The sequence below is a fragment of the Melopsittacus undulatus genome, chromosome 4 (genome assembly GCF_012275295.1).
Source record: "Melopsittacus undulatus isolate bMelUnd1 chromosome 4, bMelUnd1.mat.Z, whole genome shotgun sequence".
Lineage (NCBI taxonomy): Eukaryota > Metazoa > Chordata > Aves > Psittaciformes > Psittaculidae > Melopsittacus > Melopsittacus undulatus.
In genome coordinates this window covers 21,116,212-21,126,067 of record NC_047530.1, presented here as the reverse complement: position 1 = coordinate 21,126,067, position 9,856 = coordinate 21,116,212, and the positions used below count along the sequence as shown (strand labels likewise).

General features: G+C 38.9%; 1 protein-coding gene across 1 annotated transcript; it reads left to right on the top strand.

The window, feature by feature from the left end:
* LOC115946593 (inverted formin-2-like) lies at nt 1-9,668 on the top strand. Its single transcript, XM_031049451.2, has 11 exons — nt 1-227; nt 1,083-1,225; nt 1,765-1,826; nt 3,260-3,362; nt 4,005-4,090; nt 5,097-5,197; nt 6,447-6,517; nt 6,623-6,730; nt 7,279-7,349; nt 8,636-8,756; nt 9,468-9,668. Exons 1-11 carry the CDS (start codon nt 182-184, stop codon nt 9,666-9,668), a joined length of 1,113 nt encoding a protein of 370 aa, XP_030905311.1. The 5' UTR covers nt 1-181.
* Nucleotides 9,669-9,856: the final 188 nt, after the last annotated feature.

Here is a 9,856-nt window from a genome sequence, read left to right as displayed (position 1 = left end):
ACAGCCACCAGCCCCTCCACCCTTACCCCCTGGACATAAAGTGCCTCTTCCACCACTTCTTGTGCCTGGCATAAATGCCCCATCACTCACACCTCTCCAGCCATGCAGCAATCCTGAATGCAATCATCTTACTTGTGGTTATGGGGGGCAGCCTCATCCTAAGAAGACGCCAACACTGAGGATGAAGATGTTTCACTGGCAGAAGCTTCCCTCTGATGTGGTGAGACGTACGTGCTTCTTGTTATCCCTGGGCTGATTGGTTCATTTACTTTGAATACAAATAAAACAATACTGTTGAGGGGCTAGGCCTTGACACCAGGGAATAAGAACTTGCTGCTATGATACAATATATAAACATGCATGTAAAAAAACCCCACCAAAACAAAACACAATTGGTTTGAGCCATAATCTGCTTTCTTGGGCAGAGATCTAAATTCATATTCATCCCTAATGTCTTCAGTGGCACTGTGGCAGTCTCTCCTAAAGAAAAAGGAGGTGAGATCCTTTGTTAAAGATGTTGCAGAACAGCTCATGTTTTGAAGTGCCATGTGTTATTCAGGTGGCTCCTGATGATTATACTAATAAGGCTGGGCTTGGGGTCCCTGTCTTTTGCAAAAAGAGATATTTACCTAATTGGATGCAACATCTCCTTTTTGGGGTACCACAATTGTGCAATGTGTAACCAGTCAGCAGCAGCAGAGAGAATTTGAAGCAGCCCATTAAATTTATCTGCTGTCTTTGGTTCAGTGAATCGAATGTGGCAAAATTTTTCCAGGTTTAATTAGCCTTCAGACCTTTGGGTTGCTATCTGTGGGAACTGCCATTCTTAACAATAATTAACATTTGTCCAGGACTAATTAGTGTCCTATTTCATTCACCTTCTAAAGTGTGTTTTCCACAAATCACACTGCCTTGAAAGTGCTGCTTTACCTCTGTGGTCCATCTTGAAGATTACAAAATACTCTTGTGTTGAGTGGAAAGATCTGTTGAACAGTCATGCCCTGTGGTTCTTCTTAATGAACTCCTGGCACATCACTGGTGAGTGTCTTGCAGCTGTTCTTCATTGTGCTTCTCTATTCCAGAAAGCCGCTCCATGTGGGCTGTGATGCCAAGCAGCAGCAAGGAGCTTGTAGAGCCTGACTATGAAAGCTTGGAACTACTTTTCTCTGTCCCACCAACAGCACCTATGGAGAAAATGGGGCCAAAACCAAAGAAAATAAAAGAGGTACTTGGACTGTTCACTTTTTGTAGAGCCAGGCAAAATCCTTGAAATTTAAAAGCTTATTCACTCTTTATTGCTGTCAACCATTCATAATAAGAAAGCTTGAAATATTTTTATCATTTTCTGAGATTACCTAAGCAAAGCACTAGAGAGGTTGAGAATTAAACATGAAGTAACTCTGCTGAGGGACAGGTCTTCATCTGGGAGAAGGAGGACATGGGAATTTAAATATTAACTCTTATCAATTGGAATATTCTAGACAAATCAATTCCCTTCTCTATATCTTTGCCTCTTTCTAAAACAGATCTAACAACCTGTACTGTTTCAAATTGCTCTGAACTTGGTCAGCTTGGCAGTCCTGGGTAATAATGGTTGGATTTGATCATCTTAAAGGTCTTTTCCAATCCATTCTATGAAGGAAGAGTGTTGATAATGTTATTATGAAGAATTAATCTTGCCCTACAAACAAGAGCTTAAAATTTCTGTTAAAATAATGGTAAGTGTATTTCTAGCTCACTGCCTTTTTCTTCCTTTCTCCACAGATTACATTCATAGGTCCAAAAAGAAGCCTCCTTCTGAGTATATTTCTGAAGCAATTTAAGTGGTAAGATCTGGAGAGCACCAAGTGAATTACTTATTTGAGGTGTCTGTGTTTATTGAGGTATTAAATTAGATAAATTTGGCAGAAATACTTTATATTTACATTTTATCTTTCTTTAACAAGGAGTCAAATTTTTATTTTATTAAAAAAAAAAACCAACAAACCAGTGAGATGTGGCAGTCTCTTTCCAGACAATTAATACCATGTCTCAAATTGTTATTAGACCTAAAAAGGACCACTAATTCCTAAAGACACGATAGTCACAATTAATAGCAAAATCATGTGAAAACATATTTTTCTTTACTATTATTGACGTAAATATCAACTGCTGGCAGCAAGCATTAGTGAAGATTCCTGACTGGAAATTTCAATTTATTTAATTGATTTTAAAGAGACATCTCCAGGGGTTCAGATCCAATATGGTACATAGTTTAAATCTGCAGATTTTCTAACAATAGGAAATAGTTTCTATAAACAAATGGAAATTTACTAAGTCATAGTCCTCACAGGGAATGAAAAAAAAAAAAAACAAACAACAAACAAACAAAATAAAGGAATCTGTTCTGGCTTTTTTCAAAATATCTCTACTCCTAGATTCTCTGAAATTACTGCAGCATGTTCTGCACTCTCCCTGCTCTTTGTGCAATTGTGAGGGCTTCTAAAAGTAACTCAGCCTAGAAGCTCCTTTGTGTTAAGAATAAATCTGAATCAGTCTTTTATTTTATATATTATTATTTTCCCATTGAAAACTGAGTTTCAGTAGGGAAGAACTGTGCATAACCTAATCTAGTTGCTATTTCCTCTCTCTGCATGATTCCCTGGGTAGCAGTTAAGCTCTCCTGAGAGCAGCTAGTGACTGCGGAATCAAAGAATTGAGCTTCACTTGCACTCATGAGGGAAGAGGCTGCTCTGCAACTGGGTGCTGCCTCTGTTAGCACTGGTAGCTACCAGGAAACAACCTCTCCAGACACCAAATCAGAGCAGTCCAGACCCATTTCAAAGACACGTTGTCTGCCTAAGTTTCAGGCAAGGATTTGGGGTAAAACCTTCTGGGATCTTTATAAGTACTTCCAAGCCGGAGGAAAGCCATTGGCTTTGCTGCAAGCAGTGGAGAAATTCAAAAGTAAATCTTTTCTCAGTGACACTGGCTGCCCACAGGAAAAGGAGAGCCTTCAGGGTTTGTTGTGTAAAGATGAACAAGGCCCAGAAAGCACATGTAGTTTATAAGGAATATTACTTTAGGTTTAAAAAAATCCTTTGCTTTATTTATATCTACACTGTACTTCTGAGGACTAAGATCCAAAATAATGTGAGGCAGATATAATAAAAATTACTTCATTTACTCCTAAAGTGCTAGCTGAGAGATTTGGATATCTTCTGTTTGTCATGTTACTCCTCACTACACCATTGCTCTACAGCACTTCTCTTTCATACAGCTCCAATGAAGAGATTGCTGCCATGATTCAGAAAGGGGACAGTTCCAAGTTGGATGCTGAGATACTGAAGCAGCTACTTAAACTGCTGCCTGAAGACCATGAGGTATCTATTAAGTGTGTTATTCTGATGGAGTTCAGTGTCCTTTGTGCTCAGCTTGAAACACTGGCACTATAAAAGCAAGAAACTACAACTGGAATTCACACCCCCCTGCACCATCTCAGTCAATGATCTTCTAAGGTAGAGTGGTGGGAAGTCTGCCCCAGTCACACATTGGCCTCTTCACACAGGGGTTAGGTAACAGCCTGTTGGGAGACTTAGTGCTGCTGTAGATAAAGTGCTGTTCTTTACTCCCATTGTTTTAATTATATGGATGAAGTACATTAGCATTTGTGGACTTAGGTGAATAAAGAGCCTTTCAGAGCAGGTTTCAATGAGGACAAAGGGAAAGTACCTGTCTTTTTTAAAAGGGTTGCTGGACTTCTGTGCACTGCAGCTTGCTGAATCCCTGCCTATGGATCAGGGATTCATCCTACAAGATGCTGCATGAATGCAGATGACCTTCCAGTCAAGACAAAACCTATGTGCTTGCCCTTACAAACCAGTTCATATATGAGACTTGTATATCTGCCTTACTGCCATTGTCTGTGCACACAACAGATTCAGAAAAGCCAGCTTCATGTTTGTATGCAGCAATAGGCACCAGAAATATTTGTGTGGTTATTTTACTGTTTCATTCCTTGTTAGATAAATAGCCTGAAGTCTTTCAAAGAAGAAAAAACAGAATTAGCAAATGCAGATCAGTTTTATCTCCATCTCTTGGAAGTTCCTAGGTAAGCAAAATTTTCCTTGTCTTCAATCTATGAGTGTGGTTCTTGTAAGATTTGTCTGTGAGAATTAAGACCTCTGTTTCCTGTGCTAGAAAGATGTTCCTGATATGCAGTCTTCAGGATAAATCATCTGACTACTGTTTCTAGAGCTTGTTTGAGAAACTTTTGCTTCCCAAGGCTGAAGAGTCTTTCAAACACCTTTGGCAAACTACGGTTAATTTAACCTTGATATGAGGAAACTCTTGACTGGTGTACAGTAACTGTATGGCATCAAGTTGCAGACTGAATCCTACCACAAGCCTGCTGATTCACACTGCACCACTGGTTTAGAGATTCCAGTCTGCCAAAGACAGCCCACAAACCCATGAGTGAATCACAGCAGTGTCTGTGCTTTCACCCAGTCAGATGAGGTATACACAGAAAAATCTTTATGCTGTTCATAAAAACACGTTGATATGTTGTAAGTCATAGCAATAGCCCTCCATAAATCTGATCTGTTGCCATGCCACAACCAAAGATGCTTTTTCAAAAATTTCACAGTGAAAATGGGGCTTTTAATTGTCTAAAACTTATATCTACCTTTGAAAGTACTATAGAAAAAGTTTTCATGGCTCTTCCACAACTTTAATCCACATTGAGGTACAAATATTGTTAAAGGACATCACTGCAAAAATATTTTTAATTTCTGTTTGGGAAGTTATAAGGAGGAACAAAAATCCAGGTTAGTGCTGCCTAGGAACTGGAAAAAAATATGGCTTCATTATGCAAGGAAGTCACTGCCAGATGTCAGTGCAACATTGCTTTCTGAAAGAGGAGACAATTGTTTCTAGGACATCTTTGGAAATATGTGTTTATTTATAATCCAGTTCTCGTGTCAGAGCATTAAGGAGAACATAATGCTGGTACTGAGCTTTGCCTAAAAATGGGCTGAACACAAGTCAATCAGGCATGTGAGGTTTGTTTTTGTGGGGTTGTTTGCTTAGGGTTTTTTTCTGCTGATCTCTTTTAGCTATCAGTTGCGGATTGAATGTATGCTGATTTGTGAGGAAACAAAAATTCTGCTGGAGTGTCTGTGGCCAAAAGCACAAGCCATCAGGACAGCCTGTGAAAGTAAGTGCATCAGTACTGTGCCTATGCCCATGCACAGTTGTAGGAAGCCTCTCTTTTACTTGAATAGCATCAGTGGTAGCATATGCTACAATCCAATAAAAATTAACTTTTTAATTGCTGAATATGTCATGAATGTAAAAATTATTCTGCTGACTCCTTCTTCTGGGGTTCATCTTGCAGAATTGCAGTTTGTGCTGTCCTGCTCTGGAGTGGACCTTCTGTCAACATAAGTAACACTCACCTCTTTCCTACCAGTGATTCTGCAGAGAGGAAGGAAATTTCCTTTCTGTTGATACCAGATTCTGTTTAAATATAGGTCAAATTTTTATGGGCAGTGGAGATTTTTGTCTGTAACAATAAATTGGTTCCAATTTTTCCTCTAGTGCACACTGGTCGCAGTCCAGCTTAGCTCTGTAGTGTAGCAGGCCTCAGTGACATACCAGAATCTGGCCTGGCTTCCAAAATGGATGCCGCAAGTGATGTTCACCAGTGTTTCAGACACCCCCTCCACTCAAAATTAGCCGTGGTTCTAGTTTTAAGTCATCTTCCTTGAAATTGCTCTTGGATTTTTGCTTCAGTTCAATAGTTTGAGAGTCAGTGACCTCCTATTGAACATTTAAACTCCAAAACTTGTTTATGCTTGAACATAAAACTTGGCTATACCTGGCTGTCTGGTGTCAGTACTATAGTTTCTCTTTACTACATTGTAATCAACAGCACACTGCAGCCCCAACTGTCCATCTTTGTCCCCCATCCATCCTGTTGCATGGATCAGAGTTTCTGTTCTAGTTCTCCCAAAAGCTTTATTCTTGACCCAGATTCTCCTGCTAAAATGCAGAACTTCTGGTTATCACTCTCACTAAGGATGAAAATGAGGCAAAAAGCCCTTTGCTTTTCTTAGCTTAGAGCAGTATGTGCTGGAAATGGGAGCTATAGTCATTCACAAGTTTATACACTTTTTCATATGCAGTTCTCCCTTATAAGCAGCTGCAGAGATGACACATGTGTACTCCAAACTTAATAGGAAAACTAGTTTTCCATCCATTTGCAGAGAAGAGAACACAATAGAAACTAACTTGTTCCACTTCCATTCAGCTGATTTATTTCTGTACTGGTGTATTTCCAAATCCATAACGATGGCTTGACATAATCTTGGATAAGAATTTTGTTACTGCCACTGTCAAACCTAAGGAAAATCCTGTTTCAGATAATTTTATTTATTGAAAATGCCTCTCTTCTTATTTTTCAGCACTTCTTACCAGTCACCGACTGCTAGTTTTCTGCCAATTGATTCTTAAAGTTGGAAACTTTCTGAACTATGTAAGTAAACTGATTTCTTTAATTGCTATATTTCTAAAGATTAACAGAAAATACAAATGCAAGACTTGGAAACCAAAGGAAGGAATGTTTTTCTGTATCTTCTAGGGGCATCACACTGGAGATGCTGGGGGTTTTAAAATTAGTGCCTTGCTCAGACTAACAGAAACAAGAGCAAACCAAAGCCACATTACTCTGCTTCACTACATTTTGGAGGTACAACAAAACTGAAATTGTTCCTGTGTGCATTATTCTCAAGTATTTATCCCTCAGACACTAAGTGGCTTTGACCTAAGTAGTAGGTATCTGGAGGTGGGCCTCTGTGCCTGAAATACACGGAAAACTTCTCCACATCTCTCTGTGCGGAAGTTAACACGAAGTTTCCTTTCTCAAATTCACTTAACATGTTTGCTTGCTGTTTTCTATCTTTTCTTCTCCAGCTTCTGTCTTGTGTTGACATTACTTCCAAACTCATCTGTCAAATGAAATTAATTTTAATGGTAAGAAGACAAATTCTTGGGTCAGCTTGTGCACTGTGGCAGCACATTGGACGTAAGCCTGAGCAGTCAAAAGACCTTTTGCTTTCTTTTTAACCCCCTATACATGCCAAATTGAGAAAAAAAATTAACAAGACAAAATTTATCCCTACCCTTATAAGTGTGAAAACTGAAGGTTAATTTTTCAATCATGATGTTGTCCAGCTGAAAAAATTTCATACTCTTTGGCTGACTGTGCAAGGTAACCGTTTTTCACTTCAAATTTAGGAGATTGAAAAGAACCACAGAGATCTGCTGCAACTTCCCAAAGATCTTGACTTTGTTTCCAAGGCAGCAGGGTAGGACATTATTGTTTGTTTTTGTCATGTATGAATTACCAACCTCTTGAAAACTAGCAGGAGCTGAGTCATTTTATGGTCTGTAATAAGGTCACAGGACTTCTCTGCTGTGGGAGAGGTTTCCTTCTAACACCAAACAATGTTGAGTTTTGTAATTAATCTGGTTAAGACTTTTCATGTGGATTTTCATTTTGGATAAAACTGCACAAATAGTGAACTCCCTCATTTTCAAGGACCAGATTCTTACATATAATGCAATAGAAACATGCAATTTCCCTGAAATTTCTTAGTCATATTCATATGCAAGCCCATCAGGAGGTACATGTGCAGAGCTGGTGTAAGGAGGGAATGACTGGGGTGATTTACTAGCAATTGGGGGTCCTCAGGAGTCCCTGAGTTTCTAGCACGAGTTTCTAACACAAGTTTTTAATAGATCTGGGTAAAAATAATGAAGTCTGTTTCTGCAGACTTTCCCCCGTGTGCCTGAAAGCCTCAGGAGACTAGTGCCAGCTCTTCTGTTGAGCTCAGAAGAATCACAGTGAGATATGTTAAATTATACTAATCAAAATCCACATTTATAGCATCAGAATTAACACTTTTTAATCCTGCTATGAATCCATAGGAACCTTTCAATGTGTGAGATTTCTTTGTGTCTAGAAGCAGGGGTAGCTTTCAAACCTGAAGATGGATTAGCATTTGTTAAGTAGCTGCTTTTTTTATGTCTTTTTATTTAGTAATGCAACAGAAAATATTATGGCTTTTCTGAGTTATCTGCAGAATATAAGTTGGATGTTGTTTTGAAACATTAATTTATTTCAGGATCATGTCATAATGGAAATGCTTTTGTTACCTGAAACTAAATCTTGATGTTCAGTGATCTAAATGTGCTGGGTTCTAAGTTTTAAGTTTAAGTTTTAAGTTTTTTAACTGCCTTCTACTTCAGTCAGACTTACAGAGTTGACCTGTGGAGAACTGTCCACAATGCAAACCCTGCAAGGGACTCTTTTAATGCTGCTCACACCTGGAGGCACTGAGAAACCCAACAAGTTTTGCTAATTCAGTATTTTTTATCTGGCACAAAGAGATAGAACAGATTTTTTCTTAAATAAGGGTTTGAGGACACCAAAAAGGATTTATCTAGAGAACTACTACAAAAGCACGGTCTGGGTTGGATGATCAACTCTACATTCATTTGCAGTGATGTTACTGTTTGCAATAATCTTTTAACTTAATGAAAACAAAAGACTCACCCCTTCAATGTACTGTCCTTTTTGTGGACCTTTCAGAATCCACTTCGATGCTATGCAGGTGGAGGCAGGTGCCAATTTGAAGAAACTGTTGGAAATAGAGAAGCGTTTATTTTTGTCGACAGATGATGTAAAAATGCAGCATGCAAAATCTGTTCAAGTAGGTAATGCGGGTGTGACACACTTCCCATCCTTCTTCCCAAACCCACTGTAATTCAGGTTGCATTTGGACATAGAGCTCTATGGGAAATGGTTCATAGCTACACCCCCCCGTGCCCTGGTGGAAGGAGCATCTCATATTCTTCTCCACTTCTGTAATGTGGTATTGTCATGAGGAACCAGCTGAGGACTAGTCAGCTTTGTGTGGGGGCAGAAGGAAGGAAGGCCCTAATGAAACGTAGGATGCAACTATAAATGCAGACAGTGCAGTACAGAAATATGTTTTGTCTCACTGCTCTTCGGGGAAAAAAGTGAACAGATTTGCTATATGCCTTTTTTGGTTTTTTCCCTCCTTTCCCATATTTCCAAACATTCCAGCTTTTCATGGTCGCAAAACAGGGTCACTTAAGTAAAGCTAAAAGACAGAAACCCTACTGCTGTATCTGTCTTGATCAGTCATCCCAGGTTGTGCCAATTACTACATGGTTCTGTGATGAAAGTGGCAACATGCAATAAGTTGCTTTGGGACAAATAGAAGTGGGTAAAATCAGATGGTTCAATGAAGAAGAAAATATCACCTAGCATGAACTGTCCTTAATAGTCAGTTTTTTTTAAACTGACTGATCTGTGTTAACAGGTTCAAGTCTTCTGGGCAGCTCAGAATATGTTATTTGCTATATGTACATAAATTGTGTTGTAAACTGTGTCTCAGGACAGTCTTGAGGCTTCAAAGGACCTACAGAAGGAATTTGTCAGCATTGAAGGGAAAAAGGAAGAACTTGCTGATTATCTTTGTGAGGACCGAACAAAATTGTCTTTAGAAGATGTCTTTAGGACAATGAAAACCTTCAGAGAGCTCTTCCTCAAGGCCTTACAGGTGGTTTGCTTTTGTGATCATTTAGAAATAGGTTGAGAATTTTCGTGTTTTTTTTAAGCAAGCAAGAATTTCTTTTTTTTCTTCTACTCCATGCTGGGCTAAACCCCAGCTGCAGAAGTAAATGAGAGTAACTCTTGATTTGCTTGTAACTTGAAACAAGCAATAAGCACATGGGCAAATATAAAATACGATAGCTTTTTTTTTCTTTCTTTCCTTTTTTTTTC